Genomic DNA, 16,144 nt, shown 5'->3' with positions numbered 1-16,144 from the left:
AACATCGTTCACAATCCTCTCAAACACTTTTTATCTTTGTGTGTGTGTGTTTGTATAAAAAAGAATGCATCATGTGTGGTGCTGATTTCAGTTCCTACCCTGGGCTGCAGCGCGTACCAGTCCTCTATCTGGGAATCAAACTCCCAGGAGTCAAAGGTCAGCTCCACCTCTCCCAGGAAGCTGTTGTGCCCGAACCGGTCGTGGTGCCACACGGAGACCTGCAGGGTTCGAGTCTCCAGCTGCGAGTGGCTGATCACGTACTGCGTCACACAGGAAACAACGTGAGCGTAATGATTAAAGTTTTGCATTCAGGAACTTCTGCAGGGTTATTGAGTTTTTCAGCCACTGACCCTCAGATTCTCATTGAAAACAGGGTTAATGGTGTTGGCCTTGATGCTTGTCTTTCTCTTGCTCTGTCGTGACGTATCTGGCAGAAGGTATGTCTTCACATAACTGCGATGAAAAGACACAGTGACTCAGCTTGGTCGATCAATGGAAGAAGATGGACACAAAAACACGAAATATCAGCTGCCTCTGATTTATTACAGTAGATACTGAACAAGTGAATGGAACAGTGAACTTTTGACAGTAACATTTACTGAAACAAATAAATATTACCTATTAAAGATAACACAGAACACTGAGAATTAAAATTGAATTAAAGGAATATTCTGATGTTTTAGAAAATGTGTTTTGTGTGAAATCAACCTCTTTGAATCAGGAGCACAAAAATACTAAGTCATTTCTGGGTTTTAGGATTAATTCCTGGAGCACTCTGTGGTCAGAGAAGTGTTTTTGCACAACATTATGATGTCAAAGTAAAGCCTTTGACCTTTTGGGCATAAACTGTCATCACTTCATTATTTTATTCTATTAGACATGGGTACGAAACTTTGTCGTAATTAGCATATGAATTTTTGAGTTATGGCCAAAAACATGTTTTGTGGGGTCACAGTGACCTTTTCAAAATATAACCAGTTCATCGTCAAGTTCAAGTGGACGTTGGTGCCAAATTTGAAGAAATTCCCTCGAAGGCCTTCATGAGATATCTTGGGACGGTGGCTGAATGGACAGACGGATGGATGGACTAAAGCCTCTGGCCAAGGCTGTCGCTGGCACGGAGGCATAAAGATATATTGATGTGTGAATTCATCACACTGACAAAAATGCCCCGTGTGTAAAGGCCTTAATTCAAACAGCAAGTATTTCCAAACATGTTGGAGTATTCCTTGGTCACACACACTGAGCCAATACAGCAGATAAACTTGTATTATCTGCGTGTGTTTGCGCTCTTACCTGTCCGTACGCTGCCTCCTCTCATCTCCTGTCGCCAGGTTGTGACACTCTTTCACCAGAACGTTGAGAGCACCGGTTTTGTAGCTGTAGCTGATGTTCAGCAGGATCTCGCCGCTCACCCGGGCGTTGCCATAGTCACCGGTCTCACTGTACATGCTCATCATGCTGTTTATACTACTCTGTTGGGCAAAGACCGGAGATTAGAGGGGGTGGAGATGTGCGAAGGGGAGGAAGGTCAAAGGATGAAAAGAGAGTTGAATAGGTGAGGAAAGAAAACAGAGAGGAGCACATGAGGTACAACACATAAAAGACAGATGAGGGATGACAAAGAAAACAAGATGTGAAGTGTTACAAAGCGCTGATGAAATATGGGAGAAATAAAACAGCTGCGGCCCTATATGAACTTGAATCTGTGGCAATATCATGGTAATGTGAGAGGTAAGGTTAAGCATGGCAACCCAGTCTCACATCAAGATGTGTAACAACTAGTCAGGTCCACAATAAAGGCTCTTAACTTGTGAGATGCCTACGTACTATGTCGTGTGACTGCCAAGTTTCTTCATTCAATTGATTGCCAGTAGAATATGCAATATTTAATATAGTTTTGGCATTAAGTCTCAGCTGCACTAGACATTATATAGAGTCACTATCTATGTCTTTGTGGAGGAATGTAGCCATGACATATTTTGATATGAGACCGAGCTGCAGATGGTCGTAAACTGTAGACCTTAGACTTCAGACACATCAGGAAGATGAGGGTGTGCAGGAAGAGTGATGCAGAAATGAGTCCTAAAGGCAGAAATTAGTTAGCATTTTTGCACCTCCAGTTCCCTCATCTGGAAGTCAATGGGTTTTTGAAATGTTCACGTTTCTTTCTACGAAATAAAATATGTTAGCAAATAACCCACTTGTGAATTTTGAGCTTTCACTTGTCTTAATAAGACGGTTGCAACAAGTGGCTAAATGAGACTATAGAACGTCATCATGCCGAACGTGGCTTTACAGCTTTGTTGTGTTGGTGATGCTGAAGTCATGTGACCATAATGGTGTTTGTGAGGATTATCTTGCTGAAGAAAACGTAACTATCATAAACATTTGTTTGCCACAGAGCTCATTATCTGCATTAAAACGCCATTGGCTTTTTGACAAGGGAACTAGAGTGACACAAACTTTCAGCCTGCAGAAAAACATCATCCCAGCAGCACTCTACCCAAAAATATAGTATTTAGACAGCACAGTTCTTAATGACACTCGCCTGGATAAATACAGGTTTTTAAAAAAGTAAAAAATTGTGACCAAAATCGAATAATTTTAGACTGTTCTGTGGTGCATGCCACTAGTTTGCAGTTTGTATTATGTCCAAAAATCCTTTCCATTGTTACTGGATCTAGGACGCAATAATTACAGGATGAAATTACTCCTTTTCAGGAATGATCGACAGAGTTTGAAAAGGTGGCTGCATGTTAAAAAGGACGTGTAATAGAGCAGACAACTTGGCTACAGTATTTCTTTTATGAATTAACAAGTGAGAGGATGAGGTGGAAGCACTTTACTGACACTGATTTCACTGTGGGATTTAATGCTTTTAGAGTTTCTCTCAGAATAAGTCACTTTGACATGTTTGGTTGAACCCGCTTGTTTCTGTGAGTGGGAAGATGGGAGGCGGACAATGGAGAGGTTGTGGATTTCAAAATAGGCTGCAGTTATTAATGTCATTATCACCATTGTTTTGATTAGATTGCGAAACAAAAACTGCAAGTAGGACCGCAACTAATGATCATGATCATTGTTTAATGACACAGGTGTGGATTTCAGGGGGGACGCAGGGGACACGTCCCCTCAATATGTAGAACATAGCATTTGTCCGCATCACTAAAAAACATGAAAGTAGGAGAAGACTTTAATTTTGACAAAATCAAAGACAGTTACACAATGAAGTGATGGAGAATGGGCACAAATTGGTGCAGGAAAATTCACCAGAATGCAGGAAAATTATATATAGAGTATATATATATATATGTATATATATATATATACATATATATGTACACTCACTGGCCTCTTTATTAGGTACACCTTGCTAGTACCGGGTGAACTTCAGCAGGTTGTCTTGACCATGTCTACATGCCTAAAAGCACTGAGGTGCTGCCACATGATTGGCTGATTAGCTGTTTGCATTAATGAGCAGTTGAACAGGTGTACCTAATAAAGTGGCTTGTGAGTATATCTGTACGTACTCTCACATAAGACAAAGAAAGGCAGCAAATCCTCACAATTGAGAAGCTGAAACTAAAAAAATCATGTTTGAAAAATGACTGACTACTTAAAGTCTGATTGCAGGTAATGTAAAAATAAAAATCTCGGTCAAAGCGGGCAGGTAGATAAGATAAAAGGAACAAAAAATGATCAAATACTCAGAGGAAAAAGTCAAAATGTCAGTGTTTGTAAGAGGAGTGAAAGCCGCCAGTCATGTGGTCTTATAATTTACCATCCAGAAAGTTAACGTCACATTAACTGCGGAACTGTGTATTGACCCATGTGGCTGAGTCTCCTGAGTTTCATAGATTGCCAAATTAAAAAGCTTGAAGAGCACATTCTGCCTCCTCGTATACCTCGAGTACCTGCAAAACTCATTTCATGAACAAAAGACTCCAAATCATTACAACCACAGCAGATAATTTCGTCTGGCACACATGACCGTTGTAGCTCTGGACAGGATTTAACTGGTCTAATCCACTGATAATAATGCTGTCTGTCTGGAAAGAAAGCCAGAGTTGAGCCACGCTGTGCTTCTTCTACTGGAAAGTCTACCTCACTTACATCCTGCTGGGAGCCGGTGTGATTAATGACTAAAAGTTTAATGTGAGGAGCTTAGACTTTAATGGAAATAGATGGAGCCACCACCACATTAACAAACACAAATACACACTGAATATACTGGTGTATTCAGTTGTATGTCATATTTGTGCTGCATTTTTGCAGTTACATAATGTATAGGTGGAGATAAACGCATGCACAAACATGGAGAGAGGAGACTTACAGTCTCAGCATCCGAGTCAGGGACATTGAGGTACCCCCATCGTCTCTCTGAGCCAGGAGTGGAGGACTAGCAGCAGATTCATTTATGAGATAGAGAGATCAACGGGAAGGCAGGAAGTAGGGAAGGAAAGAGGGGAAGGAAGGAAAAAGAGGAGAAGAGGAAGAGAGATCTGAGCGCTTTGATGTGTTAGTGATCGGCAGACCCCGAGCACAGACCCTCAGGCCCCCCGAGGACAAGCTGCAGAAACCCTGTCTACAGCAGCGCAGCCAGAAACCACATTACACACTGTTACCATGGTGATTATCAGATGAAACTACAGAGATTACAACTCATCTGGAACCAACATACTGGACACACACACAAACAGGGCAACAGTCAGAATGAGGAAGACATGCAGTTATTCCGCAATGTTTATTATGAAAATATATCATCACATCATATTTAGAGTGTTTTCTGAATAATTTATAGAGACGTTATCGTCGTAGCTTAAGTGATGATACAGACTGAGATATCTAAACAACTACTGGATGGATTGTTGTTAATGTTTTACAGACATACATGCTGTTTTTGAAAATATACATTATGTTGACTTTGGTGATCCTCTGACTTTTCATCTAGCGCCCCCTGCAGGTTTATATTTGTAGTTCTGAGGAATGACTGTTTAAAAATAATTGGCGTAGCCAACGTAAGGTCACCCATTGGTTTGTCGACTCCCATTTTGAAGCTGGGCTTTGAAGCCAATTTTTGTGGTCCTTCACGTGATGCCCTCTGGTCATGAAAAACTTTCCCCATTGCTTTGCATTTTTTTTCTTGTTAATTGTTGTCAACATTTGTACATCAATATAACATATACCTAAACTGAAGTTTATTGTATTAGACTACCATGATCCTCAACCTGTGATTTATGATTTTCTCTTCCCCCTCATTTTTATTTATTTCCTGTCTGATTTATTTATTTTTTATTTTATTTTATTTTATTTTACTTTGTTTTATTTATTTTATTTTATTTTATTTTATTTTATTTATCTTTAAATTCATACTTTTGGAGTTGGAGGTGGGGGTGATTACATGTGTTAAATACTCAGAGGTTGTACTGAGATTTTATTTTGGTGTCCTTCTCTTCTTTAGTGTCCTTGTGACACGTGTTTGTGGATTTATATCCTCACATACTGGATGTGTGTATGTGCATGTCTTTGTGTATTGTTGTTTAATCAATAAAGATTCTGTATGAGAAAAAAAATGTCAGAAAACAGTGAAACATGGGCTGTGTAATTTTTACAGAGCCCAAGGTGAAGTATTCAAATAGTAAGTTTTATTTGACCAACATTCTAAAAATCCAAAGCTATTTAGTTTTTTTTTTCCACGTTAAATAATTACTTAAAAGATTATTTGAATAGCAAAATAGTTGTCAAATTATTTTCTGTGGTTTAGGGCCCAAATGCATCTCTGACTTTCTTCTACACTATGAACCATTCAGACCTCTCAGGTCTTCTGGGACAGGTCTGCTGTGTCCCCAGACTCAAAACTAAACATGAAGAATCAGCGTCTAGTTTTTATGCTCCATATTTCTGGAACAAACTCCCAGAAAACAGCATGTCTGCTACAACTCTCTGTTCTTTAAATCAAAGCTGAGGACTTTTCTGTTTGCCGCTGCCTTTCAGTAAATCAAATTTCTATTCATTTCTCACACTGTATTGTAACACTTATTCTTGTAGTTTGTACCTGTCTTGGTATATTTTAGCTTGTTTGAATTTTCTGTTCTATAGGTCTTTAATGGCATTTTTATTTGAAGGTCCTTTTACAATGTGTTCCTTTTGCACTTTGTCTCTTTGCTTGTGATGTTTTATATTGAGCACTTTGAATTGCCTTGTTGCCAAAATGTGCTAGATAAATAAAATTGCCTCTCCTAGCCGTCTGTTGATTGACTTATCAGTTTGTCCACAGCTTGTTTTATGACCAAAAATCTACAAAACTAATAACATTCTCATTATTCTGTCCGCCCCATTTAGATTTGTAAGAGTAGACTATTGATTTAAACAAATACTGAACATTAAAACCACCATAAACACAGGATTTACTGCAGAACTGGTAGTTAGCTAAAGGTGTACCTAATAAACTGACAACAGCTGTGTATATGTGTTGCTCATCATGATTCATCAGTAAAACTGAACAGACAGAATAAAAATAAAAGTTCTCCTGTCTAGCTGGTGATGTAAACAGCACTATTAAATAAACAGCTCTAATACTGCCTCTGTTTTGGTTTCATTATCTGCCCTCCATGAGGTGAATCATAGCAGCAGGCTGAGTATATTAGAGCCTGATTCAATGGCAGACTCAGCTATCTGCATAATGTCTCTCATCACCTCCTTCCACTTCCATTCACGCTGAAAACAGCGCCTCAGTGACGACTGTTAGTCATTTATGAGACGACACGATAAATGTCAGGCAGGCAGGATGTCTGTCTCGCCTGTTTACTTATGCAGTTCTCACATTTCAAACATACACAGCACAATGAACGTCCCATGAGTCAGGAAATAAGCAAATTATTTAGGCTATTTAAATAACTGGATTTTCTGCTAGACTAAGTACTTTATAGTCAGTCATGAGACAATAACGTGTGACCGAGTCAACTGAAAGCCCAAGTGTAAACATGGGGAATCAAGTCAAGTAAAAAGGGTACCAATTTAATATGTGTGATAATAATACACAACAACGCTGACACACAGAGACACAGAAAACTCGGGCACATAAAACTAGCTGCAAACCACGGGTCTGACATCGCCAGACCAAATCACAGAAGCAAATTAGTCTGGAACCTCTCAGTTCATTTTGGATTTCCAAGGGGTCCTGAGCAAGGCCATAGACCAAGATGCATCTGGACGCAATTGTATTAAACCAATCAGAGCAACTGAACATGTAACACTGCGCTGAGTGACGGACAAATGTAAACAGATTATGGCGTGCAGAGATGAGCTTTGATGGTGTAGCAGTATGTCTGTGAACGGGTGTTGCTAAGAAGTGTTTTCACAAGGGTTGAGCCGAATACTCGGATTAAGTTTCCGGTATCGATAACATACTTTGAACAAATGCAAGTGTCACCTGATTAAAATGTGTCAATATTTGTACTTATGAGGAAGCAAAGTCCCCATTTGGGTAGCTGTGTTTAGTCTCTTACTCCCGTGATTAAAGAGAGATAGTTCTGTAATTAATAAATATAGCAACTTCTGAACAACCTGTATCAACTTCAGGTTTATAATATCAACACCAGGTTAGGTCCCACTCAATTTCTTTTTAAATCACATCCACTTCTGTTTTAAACTCCGCCCATTCCGAGTACAGATACAGACACAGATACTGGTGTACTCGCTCATCACTATTTTTTACTCAGCCCGAGAACCAGATGAATCTGTGAGTGTGTGTTTTATTTTCTCTGGCAAATGCATCTGGTTCCTGTCCCATTCAAATAGGTTTCCAGCTGATCTGTCCCACTTCAGGCCAACCACAAATGCTTATCCAATACAGGGCATGTTTGAGACGAGCCCATAGGAACAGCAGCATGAAGCTGATTTGACAAAGTGGCCAAATAGCGGAATTACAACAATTACAAATACACTTTTTTTTCATAGACTTACAGTGTGAAGGAGAAGTCTGTAAATCAGTGGATATTTTTTTAGGTGCTTCAGCTTCCCAGTACGAACCCTTGAATAGCCCTTATGTTTAAATCATAATAATAGAAGTTGTACAATTCCCTAATAGCTATAGCTAGTTGAAATAGTTAGCTCAAAGTAATGGCACATCTAGTTTCTGCCACTAGTAGTGCACATTTCAAACATGACCAAACTTGACTTTATCAATTATTTTCCGTAACCGCTTATCCTGTTGGGGGTCACAGGGGTGCTGGAGTCTATCCCAGCTGACATTGGGCGAAAGGCAGGGTACACCCTGGACAGGTCACCAGACTATCACAGGGCTGACACATAGAGACAAACAACCATTCACATTTACACTCACATCTACGGACAATTTAGAGTCACCAATTAACCTGCATGTCTTTGGCCTGTGGGAGGAAGCTGGAGTACCCGGAGAAAACCCAAAAAACACTTGAAACAATTCTGTAAAATATTGTAAAAACCAAAACCCTGTGAATATTGTTTTATAATATCCAGTCTATGAACACATTTGGAACCTGACGGCTGGTGTTGATGAAGGTGTATTTGAGTTCATCTGACAGGGTTGCAGGGGTTCGTCATAAGGCCCTGACACACCAAGCCAACGGTCGGCCACCTGTCAGTGTTGGGCTGTCCGCGAGCGTCTGTTGCCCTAGTGTTTGAATTGGTGTCAGAGATGGGGGAGACCATCAGTGAATGAAAACACTCTGACCGGCAGTTCAACTCAGTGCACGAGAAGAAAAACGAAAGTGAGGTAAGTAAACAAACAGAGGGCGTGAGACCAAAACAAACTTGTTATATAAGGTAAGATCTTTTAGCCTTTGAGCTCTTTAGCAAAGACAGTTAGCGGTTGTATTATTGTCACTAGCACTCTCTAAATATTATTTGTTCTTTCAAAATCAGATTGTGTTGTAATTGTGCTAACTGGCTAACCAGTGTCATGATGGTCTTCTGGTTTCCTTTTTTTGAATAACGAATACAGACCACTGTCATCTGCTGGTATGGAGAGTTATTTCCTCTCACGTAGGCGCAGAGCGTATGTGCTAGTTGGTCAGCTGTAGTCTTTATGGTGTGTTCATGTGCTTTTTGGCTGAGACAGAGGCGAAGTGAGGCCATGCAACAGTTGGCTTTTGTCAATACGAGTTCTTTGATGTCAGTTTGTTGTGTCTGGGCCTTTAAACAAAAGGGTTGGGAACCACTGAGTGAATCTACCCTATAATACGATAAAAACTATGTTAACCTACCTTCAAATATGATCCTGCAACAGTTACCTCCGACACGCACGATGTCATCCTTCTCATTATCATACTACAAGTGAAGTTAATTTATGTAAATGCAGCAGGCCTCCTAAGTGTGCAGCAGCAGTGGAAGGTGTTCACGACACAAGCTGCCTGCAGAGCTCACACAATGTTTACACAGTCAACAACAGAACACAGAAACCTGACTCACACGTCAGGTGATGGTGAGTATGTGTGTGTGTATATATGCACACGTATATGTTTGTCCTGTGTGAACATACAAGACTTCCCGGAATCTGCTTTTGATATTTTTGTGTTTGCACTGGCTTCAACGTGGCTGTTACCGTTGACTGTGCGTTGCTGAGGCGTCGGCCTGCAGTCTTGCTGTGAGCCGACATCAGGGCATCGATGTCTTCCTCCGCATCCTCGTCAGAGAACTCCTGCGGAAGATGACAGTGTTCAGATTTAATCAAAAGGGAGATGGCATCTGGGAAGCTGGCCAAAGCATCTTTGTATCGTTTGCACAGTTTTCAACACAGCAGCTCCGTGTGGGCGGACGCCGCCAGCTTCCATAAATTCAACCAGACAAGTCAGGACAGAGTGTAGTAATTTGTTTACTTGTTTTTCACGCTTAAAAAATCACAATGTCATTGGGTTTACAGTAAACTTAAGAGCATGAATGGATGAGTATGTGTGAGTATATGTATGTGTGTGTGTGTGTGTCTAAGTGGCTGCGTTTTGAATGCTAATGAACACTCAGTAAACACAGAAACAAAGCAGCCCTATACTGACCATCAGATCCTTCACCTGTTTTCAGCCTACAGCCGTTTAGATGCTTGTCATGCTCTTTGAAGTGAGCTCTGAAGTGAAATTAACATTCAGGCCCACATCTGACGCATCAGTTCATCAGCCCACAGATCCTGAGCTCAACATGGACACACAGTATGTGTATGTATTTGTTTATACAAGCCATGGTCACTATTGTTCAAGAGAAGATTAAAGAGGTTCATAATTTAGTAAATTCATGGTTATTTATAATGCACTTTCATGTTTAGATTGCCTCCCTCGATTGTTTCAAAGCAGCCTGGGAAAATTATTTAAGGGTTGCTATTTCGGAAGAGTTGTGGACAAAAGCCCAATTACTGGTACATTCTTTCTCAGTTTGGGCTAGACATGGACTTTTGCGATTCAAATTACTCCACAGACTTCACTTATCAAAACATCGGCTCTGTAAAATGTATCCTGGCACTGCCCAAGAGTCACAACATACTGGCAAAACATCTTTCAGTCACTATAAGACATCCTAGGTCGACCTGTGGATCCTGATTCACTGACTGCACTCTCTGGTATTCAAGGTTTTGGTCTTCTTGTTAACCAGCTCCTAACATAACATGATATTGTTTGTGTCCCCACTAGCATGTAAATTGCTCTTATTAAATTGGAAGCAAACACAGGCTCCTGCCCATTCTGCCCTCGCGAAGGATGTGATGCACCACCTGCATTAGGAGAAGATTAAACTCTCATTAAGAGGGTGTGAAAACAAATTCTACCAGATCTGGCAACCCGTTATAGACCACTTTAAGAAAGATGCACTCAGTCTTTCCCCTAGCAGGCCTCGTTTAAATGACCCAAAACATGGTCAATCTGACATCCTTCTGAATCCTCCTAGTCCACCCTTTTTTAATGATTTATTTATGTTCCTTTTTAAAATTGTTTTAAATAGAAGAATACATTTTGTCTGTAAATATCATATTTAACTTTTTCTATACATGTATGACAACCACCCTTTAGAGTATTTTTGATTTTTGACTTTTGATTTTTTCTACTTTGAAACCCCCCAAAAAAAGACTTGGAAAAAAGAAAACAGTATCTCCAGACAGTTCAGAGACCATAATTAGGGCCCCTCTTGAAAATGAAGGAATTATTATTAATTATTTTCCCCAATGATCCCACATTTCCCACATTTTGAGGGGCTTCACATACTCAAAAACTCATGAAAGTTTGCACACACATCACATCTGGTTGAATTATGTGTTTGCAAACTGTGGAAAAATGGTGCAAGAAGTAATAAGAAAAAAATCAACTTTGTTATAAATTCTCGAGGAATTGCCCAGAGGAAAATTTTGCTGCTCACAATAGTCTTATCTCTGTGTCATCAGAAATAAATCAGCTTCTTGTTTGGAGATACTAAATTCAGATGTGTTTCTCCCAAAACCCCCCTTAGGAGCAAAAGAATAAATCAGCATGAGTTATTCTGCATGCTTATTGGCTTCTCAGAGGTTTGTAGGTATAAAAACAGATAAAATTTCTGATATTATGCAGGGTCATTTATAAGCATATCACGTTTTATTTTGCATCTTACTCTTACCTCAAGAGCTGATTATTTCAGACAAATAAATATATCTACAGCGAGAGGAAAAAGAGCATTTTAAGATCATAAATTAAAATTGGGCTGAGACTGGGGCTGCAGCATTTATCAGCAGCTGAATTTAGGAAGATCTCATATTGATGTTATATTGAGCTCAGTTATTTTTGTATGTTATCTTACTATATAATGACAAAAACTCTGTCTGTGTGTCTGTGTGTCTGTTCCATGTTTTTCTCCTCACTGACTTGGTCAATCCATGTGAAATTTGGCACAGTGGTAGAGGGTCATGGGAGGATGCGAATGAAGCAATATTACATCAATTGGCCAAAGGGGGGCGCTATAGCAACTGACTGAAATTGCAAACTTTGAATGGGCATATCTAATGCCCCGTATGTCGTAGAGACATGAAACTTTGCACAGAGATGCCTCTCCTCATGAGGAACAAATTTGCCTAAGAACCCATAACTTCCAATTATATAGATTTTCCGCCATTTTGATTTTTTTGAAAAACACTTAAAATCGATCTCTTCCTAGGAAGTTTGACCGATCTGCATGAAACTCGGTGAACATAATCTAGGGACCAATATCTAAAGTTCCCTCTTGGCAAAAGTTGGAAAACTTACTAAAACTGAGCTTCTATAAGGCAATGAATATTGCGGAGGGCGTGGCTCATCACATAAAGGTGTATAACATCTCAAGGGTTTCACCCATCACCACGCAACTTTGTAGGCATATGACCACACATAATCTGAGGGGACCCCTCCATTATTGACCCCATAAAACAAAATGGGGGCGCTAGAGAGCTAATTTCGCCACGTTGTCTATCGATTAATCTGCTGATTATTTTCTCAATTAACTGATACGTTCTTTTGGTCTATAAAATGTCAGAAAATGGTAAAAATATCAATCTGTGTTTCTCAAAGTCTAATATGGCATCGTCATATGTCTTGTTTTGTCCACAACAGTCTTGTTTTGTCATAGGGGAGTTAAGAAATGAGAAAATATTCACATTTAAGAAGCTGGAATCAGAGTTTTGACTTTTTTATCTTAGAAAATTACACAGACTGATTCATTGATGATCAAATTAGGTGGTGATTAATTTAATAGTCGACAACTAACATTAATTAATAGAGATGGATTATTAAATCAATGAAATGAGCTGTTTTATGTTGCGTCTATGTGTTATAGTGTGTATAAGTGTGTGTATGAATATGTGTGTGGACCCCAACAAGAACAGCCTGCACCTGCTTGTGCTGGTGCTAATTGGGATCCAACTAAATAAAGACAGAAACAAGCTGTGTGCTTTTACTGTGATTTTGTTTCTATGGTGAATTTGTTGCAGAAATGTAATATGTGATCAGTGTGTGCAGACACAGCAGAAGAAAGGAAGAAGAAGAAGGGATGCTTACTGCTTCATTGAGCCCAGGGACTGAGCGGCTCCTGAGACTGAAGGCGTCGTCACTGGGTTCAGAACCAGGAGCTGACAGGTCCATCTCTGAGCGACTGTGATCTGGGAGGAGAAGGGGAGAGGGAGTGAGAAAAAAAATTGTTTCAGAGATGCTGTTTGAAGGGAGTGAGGGGCCGGAAGGCAAACACAGACACAACACAAGCAGACAGCGAGGGAGAAGGTAGAAAATAATGATTATCGTCACGTTGTCTGAGCACCATAAATGTTCTCCGGCGTGATTTAAATGCAGACATTTCACCCCAAAATCAAAAATACATCTGTTTCCTCTTACCTGCAGTGCTATTTATCAGTCTAGATTGTTTTGGTGTGAGCTGCCAAGTGTAGATATCAGCCGTAAAGATGTCTGCCTCTTGAATATAATGAAACTAGATGGCACTCAGTTTGTGTGCCAAAACAATACATTTGAAAAACTCAACAGTAATGTCTCTTTCCAGAAATCATGACCGGCTTACTCAAGATAATCCACAGACATTGTTGTGAGCAGTTTCTGGTTCCAACTCCCAAACTATACCTGCCAACCATCTCACCACACTGAAGCAAGCATGTATCCAGCTCACCTAGCACCACTAAGCCATCTTACATAACAACTGAGCCGAGGAGGACGCCATTAATGTTTACATCTTGCTCTGTCACGAGCCTTTCGTCTATAAGTAAATGTCCCAGAGGGCCTCACGAGAAATTGAGCTCCAAAAATGTTCAAATATGTATGTCATAAATTATAATATTACATATTTGCACTGCCAATATTGGGCCGGGGAAGTCTCAGACGTTTCCTGTGCATAGTTTTAATGATTAACATACTAGAACTAGAAAATATATCTGCGTTTTGTAATTCCAAAAACCACAAATCGGGTAGCTGTATCATCGTGAGCGTGCTGAATGTTGAGGAAGAGGGAGAAAAAGAGAAGCAGGCAGTCGGAGGAGACAACGAGCTGGCCAGAGACAACTCTGCTGCTGTTTAGGAGGACGTTGGACCATGTGTTGAGGTTATAGAGAGGCGCTGACAACAGGAGGAGAAGCGCAGATACAAGATTGGATGTTTGTGGGTTTTTAATTGTAAAGACTGATATTGTTGTGTTGCTGCTGTGGACTCGGGCCTACTTGGCTGATAATCTTGACCTACTGTTGAAATATTTCTTACATTAATGAGTTTCATATTCTGTTTACTGATTAGGGGGACGCTCTTTTTTACTATTTCTTTCTGTCCATTGTTGTGGGGGGTTCTAAATTCATGTTGCTGTGGCACATTGTGAAGAGAGGGTCTCTAATAGCCCCAGAGCCTGTAGTATACCAAACAAAATTTAAACACTTGTTCTTGCTCCAATGTTTCATAGGTTTAATTTAAAGATCTAAGACTTCTTTTCAAGCACTCAATAGATATACAGTATCTGTGTCAAATTTTGGTCACAATTTTGTAAAACTTCATGTCAGTGAGCACTTCTCCTTTTCCAAGATCATCTATCCACCTGACAGACGTGGCTTATCAAGATTCTGATGAAACAGCATGATTTCTACAAAGGTGTTCCCTGTTTCTTGGGATAGTCAGAATAAAAATGGCCGCTCTAAAACATGCAGCACATTGCCACAGATGTCACAAGCTTTGAGGGAGTATGTCATGAGCATGGCGAGTACAGGAATGTCCGCCAGAGCTGTAGCCCGTGAACATAATGTTCATTTCACCACCATAACCATCCCCAAAGCTATATCCGTGAATTTGGCAGTACATCCAAGCGGCCTCACAACTGCAGATTACTTGTAACCACACCAGCTAAAGACCTGCACATCCAGAGTCTTCACCTGCAAGGTCATCTGAGACTGTGTGGGGAAAAAATAGACCATATTCATGTTTTTTGGGGTTGTAAGAAAATGTACAAATACTGGAATGATGTATGGCCTGAACTTAAGGCAATATTGGGATATGCAATACCAAACACATGGGAGGTTTTATACCTAAGCAACCTGGCAAGAGAAGCTGTTCAGCGTAAGGATCAATACTTAATCAAAATCCTTTTAGCAGCAGCGAAGAAGGCTATTACCGGGAAATAGCACAAAGAGGATCCTCCTTCTTTAAGTGACTGGAAAGACATTGTTGAGGAGATATATGACATGGAAAGACTCATTTACTGAGACTCGAAAAATCAGAAGTCACAGGAAAATGGACCAGATGGACTGAATACAAGGCACACTGCTGAGACACCACCTAAATCTCTTGATGGACATGGGAAACGTGTTTTAGGTGACCACTAGGATGAGTACTGAGATGCCATATAATTATAATATACCTCAGCGACACTCACAGTTTTGTTTTACTTTTGTATGTTTATTTGGGGAAAACAAATTGTTAAAAAAGCAATAAAATTTACGTTAAAAAAAAAAAGATGTGCATGAAAAAAGTCTTAGATCTTTAACTTAAACCTGTGAAAAGAAGGAGCAAAAACAAAAATGGTGCTTTTAATTTTTGTTTTGTTTTCAAATTACTAGACAAATTAAGAGATATCTGGTTATGATACACAACTAAATCTAAGATTTAAAAGGTCTGGTATGTTTTCACTGGTAATTTAAGGATTCATTTGTGGTATTTTAAGGGACTCTTAGTTTGTTGGACATGCTAACGATGCCGGTTTATGTAAGTTTAATCCATTCCCTACACTTATGCTCGTGATTTTGGTTTTAAAAAGACTGTTTGTGAACAGATTTAAACAAATGAGATGTTACTTGTAAAACTTTAGAGCTGGAAGGCATACTTTTGAAATTTAGTGATAGCCAGCATAGCAGTAAGCAAATAATCACCACTTGGCTCTTGCTCGTTCTTAACAGACATGAGATTGATCTTTTCATCGAGCAGGTTTATGTACAATACATTCACAGGCAAAAAGAGGAAAGTAAAGTTAGATTTTGACATTGATTAAATGTGGAAATAAGCTGGCAAAACTGCAGGAGGCAGCTTTAACTCTTTGTCTGAGACTTTAGAACAGTGAGTATCAGAGCATGAAGATCTGACGACTCCTCCAGGGACAAACTGTATCTTCAGAGCACATATAGTCAGGCACAAGTCTATGAATAAAA

General features: G+C 39.7%; 1 protein-coding gene across 3 annotated transcripts in view; it reads right to left on the bottom strand.

The window, feature by feature from the left end:
* sytl5 (synaptotagmin-like 5) overlaps nt 1-16,144 on the bottom strand; it is a 67,790-nt gene that overhangs the window by 7,841 nt on the left and 43,805 nt on the right. For 2 of the 3 annotated variants that reach the window (XM_033617514.2, XM_033617517.2), the window contains exons 9-14: nt 13,020-13,120; nt 9,587-9,682; nt 4,337-4,402; nt 1,297-1,475; nt 351-453; nt 99-260 (exon numbers count right to left, since the gene is read on the bottom strand). In XM_033617514.2, coding sequence (XP_033473405.2) covers nt 99-260; nt 351-453; nt 1,297-1,475; nt 4,337-4,402; nt 9,587-9,682; nt 13,020-13,120 — 707 coding nt within the window. The remainder of the gene's footprint in view (nt 1-98; nt 261-350; nt 454-1,296; nt 1,476-4,336; nt 4,403-9,586; nt 9,683-13,019; nt 13,121-16,144) is intronic. The other variant, XM_033617518.2, reaches the window with a different exon arrangement.

The sequence above is a fragment of the Epinephelus lanceolatus genome, chromosome 14, assembly GCF_041903045.1.
Source record: "Epinephelus lanceolatus isolate andai-2023 chromosome 14, ASM4190304v1, whole genome shotgun sequence".
NCBI lineage: Eukaryota > Metazoa > Chordata > Actinopteri > Perciformes > Serranidae > Epinephelus > Epinephelus lanceolatus.
Note: the sequence above shows the minus strand (reverse complement) of the source record. Positions and strands in the feature narration are given on the sequence as shown.